The 17,969-nt window shown below is 37.6% G+C and overlaps 1 protein-coding gene across 1 annotated transcript in view; it reads left to right on the top strand.

Annotated features, from left to right (window-relative positions):
• Nucleotides 1-17,589, top strand: part of LOC102804598 (condensin-2 complex subunit H2-like) — a 40,361-nt gene extending 22,772 nt beyond the window's left edge. Inside the window, exons 10-17 of the mRNA XM_085497018.1 lie at nucleotides 688-841; nucleotides 1,117-1,218; nucleotides 2,018-2,145; nucleotides 4,140-4,317; nucleotides 5,160-5,230; nucleotides 15,064-15,165; nucleotides 15,357-15,512; nucleotides 16,139-17,589. Of these exons, the coding sequence (XP_085353144.1) occupies nucleotides 688-841; nucleotides 1,117-1,218; nucleotides 2,018-2,145; nucleotides 4,140-4,317; nucleotides 5,160-5,230; nucleotides 15,064-15,165; nucleotides 15,357-15,512; nucleotides 16,139-16,282 (1,035 nt within the window). The 3' untranslated portion in view covers nucleotides 16,283-17,589. The remainder of the gene's footprint in view (nucleotides 1-687; nucleotides 842-1,116; nucleotides 1,219-2,017; nucleotides 2,146-4,139; nucleotides 4,318-5,159; nucleotides 5,231-15,063; nucleotides 15,166-15,356; nucleotides 15,513-16,138) is intronic.
• Nucleotides 17,590-17,969: the final 380 nt, after the last annotated feature.

Genomic DNA, 17,969 nt, shown 5'->3' with positions numbered 1-17,969 from the left:
GTAAGTGATGCATAGCATGGTACTACTAGTAATATGACTAATATTCACTGGGTTTAAATTTTGCTGATTTAGCAATTCAGGCATATTCAGTGGGTTTTAAATTCACAGTTTTATCATTTAGATAATGTCTTCTATGCTAAATTTTACATATTCAAATAAGCTAAATTAAAACCCAGTGAATAATTAATCCTTTTACAGTAATTGATTTCTCAGATAGACAGGCTGGCCGATTCAAAGACAATCATTCAACATTTATCCTTAGTATGAAGTTTCCTTGATTTAGTTTTACTTTATCTGAGTTGTTGGATACTGTAATGTTGCTTAGATATGCATTCTGCTTAAGTTGAAAATAACCCAATCATATTTATTCATTTTGTGATACAATTTTGTGTTTCTTATTTTGACTACTTCTAAACTGCATTTACTTTCTCAAACATGAGAGTTAAATCAGGCTGCTTGAGATTTATTTCCTCACTCTACTGTGCGGAGTGCGGATTGTCTTACTATATTCCTGTAGCGAGCTCCATTGAAAAAATTAAGAGGAATTTACAATAGACTATTACTAATGAGACCTTCCTTGTATTAAAATGGGGATCCCTCTCTAATATTTGGGAGACGGGAAGCAGAATCTGGGGTTAACACAATTGCCGTGGCTGTGTTTCAATGACAATACCTTCTTTTTTTTAGAACCAAGAAGTAGTCACGGAAGAAACCAAGAGGTATGGTCTGAGACAAAGGAGGGTTGCTGATGCATTATTTCCCCTAAAACCAACACATGATCCTTGGCAAAAACTAGATGCTCACGCTGCTGATGCTGCGGTTGTCAAAACGTTCAAGAAATGTAAGAGTGCACAGAAAACAATATTATGCAAATTTCTTGAAAATATACATGGAGCAAGTTTATTTCTTGCTCTGCCTGGCTGTTTTGTTATTGATTGTGAAATCCCAGCTATCAAACCTTACCTAGACTGGATATAAATAAATTTTAATTTTGTGTATGTCTTCCTAGTTTGGACCCATCATCAAACTCATTCTTTACACCATGACTCAAACTGTCATCTGTACAATGTATGTCTATCTTGAACAAGACAATGTTTTTATGTCCATTTTGCATAGTGTCCACATTTCGGATTCCTAACAAGCCTGCTGTCAAGAAGAGGAAGAAAACGCCACTGAAACCCAAATATGCTACTATTGATGAATTCCTGCAAAAAAAGTGTAAGTCCTGTTTCTTTCTTAATACATCCTATTGTCTTGGGCCTGGATGTGGTAGGCAGTGGCTTTGTGATTTAATCAAATTATTAGAATTATTATAAGTGTGTTTGAAACCATTTCTCAAATGTGAACAGGTTGTTGATTTCACTCTGTTGTATAAAATGACTCTAATCATTGCTGTATATACTGTCAATACACTTTCTAGCTCCGCTGTCAACTTTGTCAATCTAGCTTATCATATGAGTGATTGTTTGTCGTCGTTCGCTTCAACTTTTTATTTTTTCTTCGTGTGTCATTTTGTCTGACTCTATATCACATTTGTTAAATTGACGGCCATTTTGTATAAATCCTACAATCATATATTATGTAAGTGTGCCCAAAACCATTTCTTAGAACAGCGCGATTTCATTCAAATTTTGTATGAGAATCATGTGTATTTTTGAAAACAAAAATAGTGGATTGGCGGCCATTTTGTTTTTATTCATTTCTATTCCAAACGACAATGATTATATATATTTTGTATTTGATTTATAGTATTCATGCTAGTTTCTCTATCAAGACGTCCTTTTCGTTTCGAAGATGACGTCGTTTTACTCAAAAGTGCCTGTTTCACTCCAAAATAACATTGTTTGGTAATTTGTTTTGACCAAACTCTTCCTTGGTAAACAAATATTTTTCATACTTAAGTTCAGAATGATGCACTGAGCACAGATCAACTACTGTAAAAACAACATAGGAATTGTGCATTGTCAATGCTTGTATCATGTCACAAGTTGATTATAATTGTGGTTGTTGAATTCAGGTTTTTCAAATTCTGAGAAGTTTCCCAGCAATCCACTAAAAGTTCCAACTTTCCAGGAATTTGAAGTAGCTTTTTGGGATGAATTCAAGAGAAGACAAGCAGCTGTTCAGCTTAAAAAGAAAAAAATGGTAAAATTAAGCATTTTCACACTCATTGCATTCTGTTGATGTTACATGTGGAGTGTTATCAGCTACCAACAGCATGTTATCCAATCAATAAGACATCACTAGCAACTATTGAAGATTTACAGTCCCTACAACAGAACTTTTATCAATAATGTAATCATAATGTAATCACCAATTTATAAACATTGCTCTAATCAGTTGTAATATTTAATATATAATATATATATTAATAATGTTTTTATTACCTACTATCTCACTGAATGAGTGTGATCAAATTACATATGGTTATCAACATACTGCTTGTAATGACAGTTATCATTCATCGAATATTTCACATTAATAATGAATGAATTCACTCTGTTGTACAAAATGACTCTAATCATTGCTGTATATACTGTCAATACACTTTTTAGCTCCGCTGTCAACTTTGTCGAGCGAGCTTATCATATGAGTGATTGTTCGCCGTCGTTCACATCAACTTTTTAGCTCCGCTGTCGACTTTGTCGAGCGGAGCTTATCATATAAGTGATTGTCCGTCGTCGTCCGTGTCAATGTTTTACTTTTTTTACTTATTCTTATAAAACTACAAGCCTGAATGCTTTGATACTTGGGTAGACCTCTCTTAGGTTTATTCATTTCATGATGATATCTTCAATTCTCTAATTTTGGTGAATATTTTTGTCATTTTTGGTAAAAAGTGATATTTTCGACATCTTGTTAAAAACCTCAAGTCCAATTGCTTTGATATTACATATATAGGTACTACATGTGGACCTCTCTCAGATTTGTTCATTTTGTAATGATATCTTCAATTCTCTAATTTTGGTGAATATTTTTGTCATTTTTGGTAAAAAGTGATATTTTCGACTTCTTGTTAAAAACCTCAAGTCCAATTGCTTTGATATTACATATATAGGTACTACATGTGGACCTCTCTCAGATTTGTTCATTTTGTGATGATATCTTTAATTATCTAATTTTAGTGAATATTTTTGTAATTTTTGGTAAAAAGTGATATTTTCGACTTCTTGTTGAAAACCGCAAGTCCGATTGCTTTTACATTATATATATAGGTACTTCATGTAGACCTCTTTCAGATTTGTTAATTTCGTGGTGATATCTTCAATTCTTTAATTTTGATGATTATTTTTGTCATTTTGGGTAAAAAGTGACATTTTCACCTTCTTGTTGAAAACCACAAGTTCGATTGCTTTTACATTATATATATAGGTACTACATGTGGACCTCTTTCAGATTTGTTAATTTCGTGGTGATATCTTCAATTCTTTAATTTTGATGATTATTTTTGTCATTTTGGGTAAAAAGTGACATTTTCACCTTCTTGTTGAAAACCACAAGTTCGATTGCTTTTACATTATATATATAGGTACTACATGTGGACCTCTTTCAGATTTGTTAATTTCGTGGTGATACCTTCAATTCTTTAATTTTGATGATTATTTTTGTCATTTTTGGTAAAAAGTGACATTTTCACCTTCTTGTTGAAAACCACAAGTTCGATTACTTTCATATTATATATACAGGTACTACACAATTTTGATGAATATTTCTGGTAAAAAGTGATATTTTTGATTTCTTGTTAAAAACCGCTAGTCTGATTGCTTTGATATTATACATAACATAACGGTACTAAAGGTAAACCTCTCGCAAATTTGTTCATTCTGTGATGAAATCTTCAATTCTCTAATTGAAATGTGCTTTGCTATCAGCTGAGCTATCGCAGCTGAGAGGCTACTTGTCCTATAAATCACGCCCTCTAGTGGGTATACATGTAGGCAATGTTGTTTTCAATCGACAACTGTATTTGGCTATGAAGTCATTCATTTGCTAGAATCTAGTAAATTCTTCATTGATGGATGGCTGAAAACCAAAACTATATCAACATTTGTGTTACCCATTCAAATCAAAGACGTATTTTCTCACTTCATGTACATGGCGCTATTTATGTATTGAATTCTTTGATACCCTTGTTATAGCTTGAAGAGATGAGGTTCAAAGAATTGCAAGATTTAGAAGAAGAACAACAAGAGGAAGAAGAAAATGCAGAGGTGGCTGAGTTTGCAGCTGCTAATGATGATGATGACATGGATGACATCGGTGAAGGAATTCAGTTTGATGATCAGGTCATAGGAGCAGATACAGTGCAGCCTATGGGTGAGCCAAATATATATTCGCTGTTCTTTTGTTATTATTCAGGGTCAATAGAATATCTAGCTGCATCAATGTTTTTCATTTTCATCTTAACTTCTGTAAGCAGCCATTCATCAAATCTTTATGAATATGATAGACCCCTCAATTGTATAATCCATTCCTTGGTTATAAGTTACAACACATCTATCATTCATAGCATATTGCATTTGTTATGCATATGTGTTATTTTTGTGATGTTTAAGTCTGCAAGAGAAAAGCCCTGTGCCTTCTCAAACACCACATTGTGTAGCTTTGAGTTTGAATGAAAGGGTTATGACAAAAAACATAAGGATTTTTAATATGGTTGCCATTCACTAAAATATATAATAATAACTTTCTTAAATATTCTGGATATCATAATAGGTGATTTTTCATTTACTGCAAAATCTTGTATGTTGTGTAAAAAGGTGGAGAATATCGCGTTGAGATACTTTATCAAAATCATCAAATTTGTATACTACATTATTATAGATTAAATTCTCATGAAATATTTTCACGTTTGTTGAATTGTATGCGATGTTTGACTTCAATATAATACTACCGGTAAGACTAATTTTTTGTCCTGTTTTGGCACTTTATTTTATGCAAAACACAGAATTTTGCAGTGAACTGAAATTGGTTTGTTGTTCTATTAGTACCTCATGCTCTTGCTTAAATTAGAGAGATTTTTCTATGTAATATTATAATGTATGTTCAGTAAATATGTGGTATTTTATATGCACTTCATATAGAGCAAATATAGTGTTTTCATCTGTGAGTTAATATACCGTAACTCAAGTGTATGTGATGTTATTTTCTTTTGCTAGCATTGGAAGATGTTACATTACACCATAGTAGCATAATTCAAACCTATGAAGATCTAGTGAGAAGACATGTTGTAAGTAAAATGGTTTTCCCGGTTATACACTGCATGGAAATACTTAATAAACTCATTCACTCTATCCATACATGTCATATTTCTGTGCAATATCTTGAGATATACCATGCCAGATGATGGTTTATTGCTTAATTCTATAATACACACTGTTGTAGTAAAATGACAAGTTGGAGGTAAAAAAAGAAGGAGCACTGACGCCTAGTGTTTCCTTTGTGTACTATGACAGTTGGCGATTGTTTGCCAAGCCAACAATGCGCTGTCCGTTTTCCTGTTATCTGCATAATCCCTTAATGGGGATGGCGTGGTTCGGAGTCTTCCGACAAACTTTTTCACCAGTCATTTTGTATATGTGGTGTTGAAGAGACAGAACGCATGATTGCATGTGATGACAACGACTGCACAGTGACATGGTTTCATTGCCAGTGTGCAGGGTTGACAGCAAAAACTAGCCGATGTGCAGCGTCCTACCATCGCACCAATTGTCGCGATTTTCGACAACCGCTCGCAATCGCTCGCCAGTTAAATATTTTTGCAGAATTCTGTGGATCATATAAATAAAGTGTTTCAGAGAGCATAAAATATAGTCAATTTTCAACTACAAACAGGATTAAATGTCCAAGTGTCTAGTTTCCGGTGTGTAGTGTGAATGGTGACCTCTTGTTTGACTCCCGTGTGCGAAGCACAAAAGGGAGTCTTTGCAGTTACCCTGTCTGTATGTATGTATGCATGTATGTATGTCACTTTTTTTGTTCCATCGTTATCTCAAGAACCACTAATCAAATTTTGGTGAAACTTGGTACATAGATGCTCTGGGATAATGTGCAGAGTTGATTAGGTTTTGGTAAAAATCTATGAATATTAATTACCTAATTTGCATGATAATTAACTGATTTTAAGCTGTTCCATGACTGTTCCACTGATATTTGAAGAACCACTCATTGGATTTCAATGAAACTTGGCACATGGATGCTCTGAACTAATGCGCAGATTTGATTAGTTTTGGGTAAAAATCTGTTAATATTATTAATTACCTAATTTACATAATGATTAATCAATTTTCGGCTTTTCCACTGATATCTCAAGTACTAATCATAACATTTCAATAAAACTTGGTACATAGATGTCATATGACACTGCACAGACCTGGTAGTGTTTAGGGTAATATCAGTACATATTAATTACCTAATTTGCATAATTAATTAATTTTCAGCTTTTGATATTTCGAGTAGTAATGATCACATTTCAATGAAATTTGGTACATAGTTACTTGAGGACTGTGCAGAGACCTAATTAGTTTTTGGGTAAATAATTGTGCATATTAATCACCTTATTAGCATAATTAGTTAATTTTTAGCTTTTCACCTGATATCTCAAGTACTAATCATCACATTTCAATGAGACTTGCGACATTTTCTAGGACTATGCAGAGACCTGATTAATTTTGGGATAAAAAATTGTGCCTATTAATTACCTAATTTGCATAATTAGTTAATTTTTTGCTGTTTTATGGCTGTTGCACTGATGTCTACAAACCACTCATTGGATTTCAATGAAACTTTTAAAGAGTACCCATCACATTTCAATGAACCTAGGACTATACACCATATTAGTTTTTGGTAATTATGTATGCTTCTTAATCACTTAATTAACATAATTAATTAATACTGATATCTCAAGTATTGATCATCACATTTGAATAAAACTTGGTACATAAATGCTCTAGGACAATAGACAGCCTGATTAATTGTGGGTTAAAATCTGTTCATATTAACTCTCTAATTAGCATAATAATTAATATTTTTTGGGTTCTAATCACATTTCAATGAAACTTGGTACATTGTGCAGACCTTATTAGTTTTACACTTAAATCTGTTCATATCAGTTACCTGATTTACATAATTAGTTTTCAGCTATTCCATCAATATCTCAAGTACAAGTAATTTTGAATTAATTTTTAATGTGTCTTCAATACTCTCAGCACACCGGAGTTCTTTCTAAGCTTTCTTTGATTTTCAACAAAGGTCACTGCGCACAAGTGACGACCTCATTTATGGTCTGCGCAACTGATTTAATATTTCATCGGGAAATTGTTTCTGTGTAATCTGAATATTACCGTCAGTACACTAGTTTAAACAATCGCCAACTATCATCGATTCAAAGACCAAGAGAACAAAGGGATAAGGAGCTTAACTTGGCAATAAACAATTGAATTTACTAGGCTTATTTTCCGTCAGTGCTCCTTCTTTTTTTACCTCCATGGTTCATCCTATATGGTGTGTTTATTTATATATAATCCCCGGTATTTTGAATGACTTTTTAACAAACCAGTTTGCGTTCACGCACAGCTCCTTAGCATGGGCTAAGAGGTCAAATTCCTTAGCCCGTACTAAGAAAACGTGCGTGAATGCTTAGCACGGGCTAAGGATCAAATGCTAAGTACAGGTTAAATCTGATCCGAATTTAAGACGCGGTCTAGACCCTTAGCACGGGCTAACGAAGTATGCACGACGCTTAGCCCAGGGCGTACAGCAGCTCCAATTGTAGACAAAATAAATTTTGTTCGCTGTCTACGACATGCATTAATAAAACTCTGTATTCTTTTACGACCGTTGTATACTGTTTCTGTGCATCCAAATAAGTTAGGTCCATCTTCTCTCGCGTTCCTGTGCACGTCGCTTCAAAATTAGAACGAAACATGCCAGCAGCAGAAATAGAACCTCGCGCGTGTCATCCATTTTTCGTTCGTAAATAGCGGCTTACCAAAGGTCACCGACTAATGGCATGACTTAGCCTGTGCTAACGACTGGCCCTCCCTGTGCGTGGACGCAATTGGGTCTAGCCGAAATGCAAATATGCTAGATAAGCCTAAATCAGCTTAAATCTTAGCCCGTACTTCGTGTAACGTGGACACAACTATAGTGACTGTATTCCTCTGAGCTATATAGTGATTCACTAGTCCAAGATGACGTCACAGAAATGAGGAATACTGGGACTTTTATTTTAATTATATGCATAGACACAGTAAATTTAGCATTGACCAGTAATATAAATTCTTAATTTTTTGTGTGAATATTTGGTGTGACTATTTTCAAGAATTTAGATGCTAAAAGTCCAAGTGCAAATAATCATTGTATTTGAACACTGAGTCACATTTTGCTGTTGCTTAGAATTTATTCAGTTGCATCAGCTTCCCCCTTGTTAACTGGGTTCATATATTTACAAAGTATTGTAACACTCTGATAGTGACAATATGCTGTGTTCTAACATAAACACAAGATTCTAAATACAGGCTCATTCAACTCAAAATGTTTGTCACATTTTTTCTTGATGTCTTGTATGTAGATGATTTGGCCACTGAGATTTAATTAATAAAATATGTTTTCAATAACACAACGTTGTGTACCTTAGAATACTTTATTTTTTTGTTTGGAATTAATTTTCGCTGTAGGAATAATTCAGTGAAAATAAAATCCAGCGAATATACCTTTTTCCTATATTTTACATTCAACTTGTCAAAAATCAGTGAAAATAAATTCCATACAAAACACCCAAAATGTTGTTTCAGTGAAAATTAATTCCAGCTAAAATAAATATTATTTTACAGTATTTGTGTGTGTGTACATATGTGAAAGTACATGTTGCCATTATTTGTGCATGTGAATTCTTGGTGAATTGTACAGACAATCATGTGATGATACAACTGATCCGCTATTCCCAGCAAAACAAAATAATATAAAATTGCAGAAATATCTATTAACAAAAACGGGGACTTATAATTCGGTCTCCGTTCGTCCGGAGTCATATTTCAGAATCTGTTGGACCGATTCCGTTCATTCTTTACATGTGCCTAGTACTTTATGTGGGACATATGCACATGCAGTGGTTTAGCAATTCAATTCAAAATAGCCGACTGGGAGCCATCTTGTTTTTTGAAAATGTTTTATTTTTCACATGCTTTGTCAGTTTTCATTCAAACTTGGTACATAGATTATACATGTTAGGATACATGTCCATGACACTTTCTTTGTCAATTGGATCAAAGATGCCGACTGGCAGGCATCTTGTTTGTTTTTTTAAATGTGATATCTTGGACATGCTTTGTCAGTTTTCATTCAAATTGGACACATACTTTATACATGTTAGGATACATGTCCATGCAAAATTTTTTCAAAATCGGATCAAGGATGGCCGATTGACAGCCATAGGGCAGGGCACACGTTGACCTACTTCCAGCCAGCCAGCCATGGTTCGTCGCGCGGTAATGGTACAACGGTAACAAATTTATCCTTGTGTCCGATCTCCGCTGTGGGGTTTGACTCCCTTCTTACCGACCCACAGGCGTCCCCAGAGGGAACCGACCCTGTTATGAGACGCACAGTCGAACACGCTCCCTCTCACATATTTAAAGTGAAAGGAGACACAGTTCGCTCGCGTCGGATACAGCCGGTACTCCCGGCGGTCCCTCATAGTCTTCCATCCGTAATGACTCGGTGAGCCATGCCTTTGGGGTGATACGAAGTATCATCGATCCCAGTGATATGATGTAAATACCCCCACCCTTGATCCTAAGGCGATCCCCTAAGGTTGTTTCAACGCTTATGGGATCACGGGCATGGCAACCACGTTTGTACGTCTCCCCCTGTCTGTCCAAGTGCGGAGTGGGCCACAGGGCACGCAAACTGTGTTGATGGGCGGACGTTGATCAGCCACGGAGGACGTACATGTAATGCTTAAGGTCCCCGGGTGGGGAAAACCTTAGGCAACACTTCCCGCTGGACCAAACGCTACCCGGTCGGTGTGGTTTTGGGATCAGACCCCATAACGTCTACCCCGGCAGCGGGGGGAAGCGTGTTTGACGCTCACCCCTGCAACCGGGGGGGACAGGCATGCGTTCGGCGATTGGCCAGGTCACAACTTAGTGACTACTTCAGGCCTTGGGGAACTCACTTCAGGGGAGAAGAGAGCACCACCCTCATAACTGTCGAACCCATGGCCTCATATTCCTGTCGTACACAGATTGCGCCGATGTAGTTCGGTTTGGAGACAGCGGGTGACCGATTCCTGGACCTTTCCAGGTGGTGACATCCTGTTACGGGGTACCGCTGAAATCTCCATCTCCTCCGTCAGTGTCTCCCCTGTTGGGCCCAGACAGGGGACTCCCGCAAGGCGGAAGCAATCAGACAGGAGGTACACAGGGTACATCAGCCCAGGCTTTTACCCAAATGTGTTTGTAGTACCAAATCTACAAGTGGCGGTCGTCCAGTTCTGGACCTAGGCAGACTGAATCAGTACATGCTCCTCGATCGGTTCCACCATTTTTGACTGGCTAGCCCCACTAGACTTAAGCGGGGCCTACCTGCACATACCGATGCACCCAGCGAGTTGCCATCTCCTTCGAATTTCGGGAACTAGATAGGCGGGTTTTGATCTGGGACCAAGTGAAGGAAGCCCTGCCCTGGTGGCTGTCACTGGCCAACCTCGAACAGGGGCCCCCTTGGACCCGCTGCAGGTATGACACTGGTAACTGATGCCTCCTCCCAAAGTTGGGGAGCGCATCTATTGGACGAACAAGCCCAAGGATATTGACCCCGCATTAGTTTCGGGACTACCATATCAACCGACTCAAACTGTGAGCAGTATACTTAGCACTACCACGCTTTCTACCCGTAGTTCAAGACCACAGAGTCCTGCTCCGCACAGACAACGCAGCGGTGGTCTCCTTCAAGAAGGAGGGGGGGGGCGTTTCTCATCGATGTCAGTCCTAGCGGAGCAAATCCTCTTTTGGTGCCTGGAATACAATGTGGAGCTAACCGCACACCACCTTCCAGAGGTGAGGAACAGTCTGGCAGACGCCCATTCAGGGCGGCTCCGTCTCCAGAACACGGGGTGGCTGATACAAGCCTCCAGGCTGTTTCGGCTGTGGGACGGTCCAAGGTTAGACCGGTTTGCCGCACCCCGGAACGCCAAGTGTCCAACGTACGTAGTACTCCTGCCCACTCCAGGAGCCCGGGCCAGGGTCGCTTTGCTAACCCCGTGGACCCACTTGTGTATGCCTTTCCTCCCTCCCCACTAGTTTACCGGGCACTGGAGAAAACTTCGACAGGTGCACACCTGCATATTATCATTGGTTGCACCCAATTGGCCAAACAAGGTCTAGTTTCCACTTCTGTCGGAAATGCTAGTAGAAACACCAGTAGTGCTTCCGGACTTACCGGACCTGCTGTCCCAACCAAACTGCGCACTACCAACGAGCCCAGCGGGTATCACTTACACGCATAGAGGCTCTTATTAGACCCGCACATACGAAAGCTTTATCTGAGCAGGCTGCCAACGTCCTGGCCAGGGCGAACAGGGATATATTTCTAGGCTGCGAGCATACACTGATTGGTGTAGCGGAAGGGAGATTGATCCATACCATCCCTTTATTGGCCAGGTAGCAGGCTCCTTCGTCCACCTGTTTGACGAAGTGGGTTTGTCCTACTCAGCTATCTTTGGCTACAGGTCGGCCTTGTTCCCCACCATTGAGAACGTACAGGAACATGACTAGCCGATTGTTCTATTATTAGGAGACTATTTACTGCCTTCCAGACGCCGAGACCCCATACAAGGGAACCGCCCAACTGGGACTTGTTGACTGTGTTGTCCGCTTTAAGCAGACCACCCTTTGAGCCTCTCTGATCAGCACCATTCAAATTTTTTGACGTGGAAAATAGTCTTCCTACTGGCCCTCACTTCAAGTAGGCATCGGCCAGAGCTGGAGACATTGTCCTCCTTGGATGATGTGCCGTCGTTATGGACAATCAAGTTGTGCTAAAGACACGAATCTGGTTTCTCGCCTAGAACCAAATCCCAGGACACGATCCTCACCTGATCGTCATCTCCCTGCTGTCAAATTTTGTCTGTCCGGAGGGTCAGGAGGAATTGCTTCTCTGCCCGGTTCGAGCACGGAGTTGCTACCAAACCGTACTAAGGATTCAGAACGGGATGCCAGGCACATGTCTTTGTGTTACGACCCAGGCAGGCAGGATAGGCCGGCCTCCCCAACTTCCATAACCAGGTGGTTTACTGCGACTGTATTAGAAGTCTATACCGTAAAAATCATATTTGAGGCCGCAGCTTTAATAGTAGCCGCACTCCTAACTTGAGACATTGTTTCATGTTGAAATTGACAAGTTTTGATCACAGGAAAAAGACTGCAATATAAGCCGCACCCCAAACTTTCACAAATCAAACAGCCACCACATATTTCAGAAAAAGATATACCATATATTTTTAAATTAAGGCATAATTTTTCGAACATCTAATTTAGGTTTTCCGTAGTCATTGACGCTTATTCCAGAGTACAGGTTTATTGTTGGTAGCGTAAATGGGTAAACTGCGTTTCGACAATGAGCTGTTATTATCGTCAAAAGTGTTAAATTCTTCTTCAATGCTCAGCTTATCTTTCGAAAACAACTAATTTCTTGATTTAAAAAAAAATCATGCCGTTTTCCCATCAAAATCAAAGCCGCACTACAACAACGGTAAATCTCTTCCATGTTTCATTTACCATGAGATCTGCATATTTAAATGAGCTATGGTAATTTAATCACGTTGGCACCATCCAGCATTTCAATTGGTTAATTAGCGACTTGACCTATCAGGTCAAATAACAGTTTCAAGTCACTAAAGATGTTTGAACAAACATGGCGGATATCGTATCAGATCGGCGTTTATATGTGACCGAAATCATTCGCTTGTGGTGAAACTAAGTTGAATTTTCACAACAATTCAACGAATTTATTTTTTGTACGTTATTGTAATCACTACTGAGTAATAATCAGCAATTGTAACACTTTGAAAACAAGTAAGTTATTCGCTTGTGTGAAACGCAGCATGACCGTTACCGTGATCATTTGCTACTTAAGAATGCATTCGTTTTTGTTTTTACTTCTTTTAGAATATACTTTTCGTTATCAAAAAAAAATAAGAAAATAAATATATATTACATTAAATAATATACTGAGTATTTTTTTTTTTATCATGCGAACATTTTTTTTTTATGGAGTTTTTTTATTTTTTTATTTTAATTTCCCCAATGGCTAAATGTACAGTCACTCTGCCAGAAGTCGAACATGCCAGTAGTCAAACGCAATCGACGGTGTCAGACGGCTGTCTCTCAGTTGTGACCTATACCGGTGCTAGCGAATTAGTCTATTCAAGAGATTGTAGTACAGTACCGTAATCTGCAAATGCATACAAATCTATTTTAGATATTATTTATTGTGCAGTATGTTTGTTATACAGTGTGAAATTAGTTTGTGTACAAGTTTTTCTGTGTGTAAAAATCCGAAAGTGCCCTTAGAACCGCAACAAAGTTGCAATCGAGTGCTGTGCATCTCATTAGCATATCATTATCCCTTCTGTTGTCCTACTGTTACCGAAGTGAATGCTCTAATTGAAGCCGTACCAAGACTTCACGCATCTGAATTCGTCCATTGAAAAAATTTATTTTAATTAAAGCCGCGGCCTAAATTCAGAATTTTACCGTAATACTTTAACTTCCTCGACACAATGCTTGCAGAGACACCAAGTACGGGCGCATGAGGTCTGTGCGATTGCCAACTCACTAGTGCTAGCGTCAGGTGCCCCCCTCAAGCATACACGGAGGGCAGGCTTCTGGAGAACGCAGAACGTCTTTATCAACTACCACCTAACAGACACCAAATTCATTGAGGAAGGTCTCTTTAGGTTGGGTCCCGTTGTAGCGGGTCAGTCTTGGTTTGCTGACCCAGTCCCAACGACCACAAAAGTCCCTGCGCATAGGCAATAAGTCAGTCTCGGCATTTTATGCGGACAGATTTTGGAAAAACCCGCCACCTATCAGCGTCTGACTCTGCCTACAGTTCAAAATAGTCATTTTGACTGACCGGAGTCTATGGTGGGTAATTGAACGTAGTGAATTTAGGCAGAGGGTTCTCCGAACCCACCTATTCACATAGTTCATACCCACCATGAACTCTGGTCCCCAACCCCCCAACCACGCCACTCTTTCCGTAGCGTTGGTCTAAGTCCTCGATGCGGAGAGAAAAGAACCAGAGTGAATATCCAGCCCTGATGGCGCTGCTATATGGGCTCAGTCACGTGGTTCGTGACGTAAGGGAAAGAAAATCTTGGAGTCATGGGGCTTCCCCTGACCTAGATTCTATCTCTCCGTCACCGACAGAATCGCTGATTAATGCCTACAGTTCAAAATAGTCATTTTGACTGACCAGAGTCTATGGTGGGTATGAACTTTGTGAATAGGTGGGTTCGGAGAACCCTCTGCCTAAGTTTGTTTCATAATCAGATCAAAGATGGCAGAGAAACGGCTGTTTTTATTTTCGACCATATTACTATATCTCTGCCACCCATATATCATTTTCATTGATATTTAGCATGTCATAAATGGATACATGTACATGTCAATTCAATTTGCAATTTGATCAAATATGGCCGACTGGGAGCCATCTTGTTTGTTGATAACTTTAATATGCTTTCACTTATGATCTGGAGGGGTGGTTGCGCAACACATGTTTGAATTTGATGCAAATAAACAATCTGTTGTATACGCCACTAGGGACTCAAGTTTCAAGGACATGCTCGGACAACCCCTCCGCTTTAGTATGACGAGCACAAAGAGAACTTTTAAAAATTTAACGGGGACTGTGTCATTTTTAATGACTTGTTTTATTTATCTTATCATTTTTCCTACACCTCACTTTAGTTTAAAGTTCATGTAATTAAAGTGTGACATCACAGCCATTTTTTGTGAATTGGTAGTATTGAGTTGTTATTTTTTTCTCCTTTGCAAGGAATTGTATTTAGATCAAGCCCAGAATTATATCCAAGAAACCGATCTATCAAGGCGGATCAAAGAATGGGAAGAGAAAATAATGCCTGTATTACAACAAGAGGTATATTTGTATTTACATTATTGCAATGCTAAAATAATAAAAATGATTCAAATTAATTTTCAATTTAATCTTTCATTTCCAAAAATAGAATGATTTGTATCTGTAACAGTGCCCTCAGTATGTAATTTTGAATACTTAGAGGGCGCCCTGCATGTGTGGGTTTCTCAATAATGACTTGTTGTGTTTGACAGGAGGATCGTGGTCCCTTTGATATACATAGATATGGCAGTAAGATCCTTGATGTATTACTGGCAGAGAAAAACAAGACATTTATTTATTTCTCAGAGATTGTACAGAATAAAGAACCTTATGAAATTTGTAGATTATTTTTATCAACTCTGCAATTGGTAAGTTACCATTGTAATTTCAGAATTGTTACGAGCCATGTTTTAATCACTGCCAGTATTGGTGTATAAAAATGTGAACTTTGTAGGATCACAGTTTGCTACATTTTGGTAAGCTAGTAGATGTGCAGGGACTAGTGTATTTTCTGAATGTGCACTGACGAATACAGTTACTTTGCAACCTAATATTAAGATTTTAATGACACACAATGACAGAATTGTTACTTCATATTGTTTTTGTGATTGATACTGATATAACACAAACGCCACCATTTTAATTTCCAGTAAGATTACTAATATCCCTGACAATGACAAATGTTTTTGTCTAAATATGAGATTATATCACATTGACTTACATGTATGCTTTACCTTAATGTTGCTAATATTTTATTCTGTCGTTTGGAAATTAGCTAAAGTTGTAATTCAAATCTCAGACAAATCAGAACTAGAGCACTTGTAAAGGCATTCTCTGATTGGTTGACAAAGCCTATCTGAAAATTTCATAGTCAGAATGGACAGCATGAACATCAGTAGTGGACCAGAGACCAGACTCTACATACAGCTGATTTTTATCAAATTTTGCTTCAAAGCAACTGCAATTTAATTTATTTTTCTATATTATCTTGAAGGCTAACAATTTAAATGTGGAGATCAAAGATGACAAGGATTATAACGAAAAAAGCATTGACAAAATGAAATTAAAATTGTTGTCAACTCACAGACATCATGAAGATCTAGCTGACTACATGGCACCTTCACTGGGACAGAAATGAAGAATCCTGTATCACCACTGAAATGCGATTTTCATTTATTCAAGAGGGAATTATAATAAATGAAATGAAATGTGAAATGACACTAGGTTTTATCTTCTAGATTGCAGCAGAGTAAGATATTCAGCACATCACTAATTCAGAGGATATAGCATGGTTATGATATTGTAAATTGTTATTGTACCAAACCGTTATTATTTATTATAGCAGCAACATTCATGTTGTTTTTTAAAGTGTTAAGACATTGGTTTCTGAATCATGATGAATACACATATGTATTATCCTGCCAATTCGAAAAATGAATTGGTTGATAATAATTGTTAGTTAGTAGAGATGAGTAAGCAAGTAGTGGAGATTAATCTCATGATTAGCGTTAGATATTCAGCAACTTTGTGATGTGATCTTATGCCAGTATCACAATTCCACTGTGGATTCTTTTTCCAAATTCTCTAAACTGCCTTTAATAGTCTGTGTGAGACAAAAAGGGTTCTCTATTCATTATAGCAGTGAAAATTCAACTGGTGTTTTTTTGACAAGGGGACACTGATTTCCATGAAATGTCCCTAATGAACAGAAATGTATTACCTCACAGTGGGCATGTCAAACATAGATTTATGTTTGATTTTAATCTTTCATAGAACCCTAATTAATTCTTTGAAACTGGGAAGTAAACACTGTAATCTAACTGAAGGAAAAAATAGTTATACACGTATTTAGTTCACAATTGCATAAGTATTATTTCATATTCAATAGCTGCTGCGGCTTTTGTTATAACCCAATGCTTGATCTTGGTAATTCTTTCTAATATCTGCTTTGACTTAATTTTCCTTTCAATTACATATACAAAGTAAAAGCATGGTGTGCAAGCTTGGCTTATGTTTTGTTACTGTAATTTAGTGTATACTGTAAAATACTTTATTCTAGCTGCAATTAATTTTTCGCTGAAAAGACTTTTGCTGAGTTTTGTATGGAATTTATTTTCACTAATTTTTGACAAGTTACCGTAAATGTGAAATAGAAGAAAAATGGATTTTATTCTCACTGAATCAGCCCTTCAGTGAAAACAGTGAAAATAAAGTATTTTACAGTAGATAGCTGTGTTTCAACATTGAATGGTAGTACCATTGTATGTTTATAATGTGACCCAATACCAAATCATGTGTATCTTATCAATGACATTATTTTCTCTTGTTTTTATTTGGGTGGGTTGGGTTAGGGGAATGTTATATTTGGAAACTATCTAATACAAGGAAATGACAATTTTCATTGACGCGTATCTTTTATATTAATAAATATGTACATGATGTGAATTCTTCATCTGATTTGATTTTCTTAAATACATAGTTGGTTGGTGTAGTTGGTTTTGTAAGTCGACCTAACAATAGTATACTTTATAGTGGTAAGTCTTCCAAACCGGATTTGATGAGTGAGCTTTGTGCTTAAAATGTCTTGATTTTGAATGTTGTGTCCAGTTTTGGTATCGGCCCTTAGAACGGCTTCCATCCTGACTTGAGTGCTTTTGGACAAATCATTCAAGTACTGAAATGGTCAGGTCAATTTGAGACTGCGTTAACTCCGCCTTAAACAGATGGTCTTGAGCACATCCAGTTGATTCAGTTCTCTGAACCGACATAGAGTCCAATATTTCTTTCACTTTATCAGCATCCTTCTGACCTGGGGGGGGGGTCTT

This window comes from Saccoglossus kowalevskii, chromosome 1 (assembly GCF_978046115.1).
Source record: "Saccoglossus kowalevskii chromosome 1, keSacKowa6.1, whole genome shotgun sequence".
In the NCBI taxonomy this organism is placed as follows: domain Eukaryota; kingdom Metazoa; phylum Hemichordata; class Enteropneusta; family Harrimaniidae; genus Saccoglossus; species Saccoglossus kowalevskii.
Note: the sequence above shows the minus strand (reverse complement) of the source record. Positions and strands in the feature narration are given on the sequence as shown.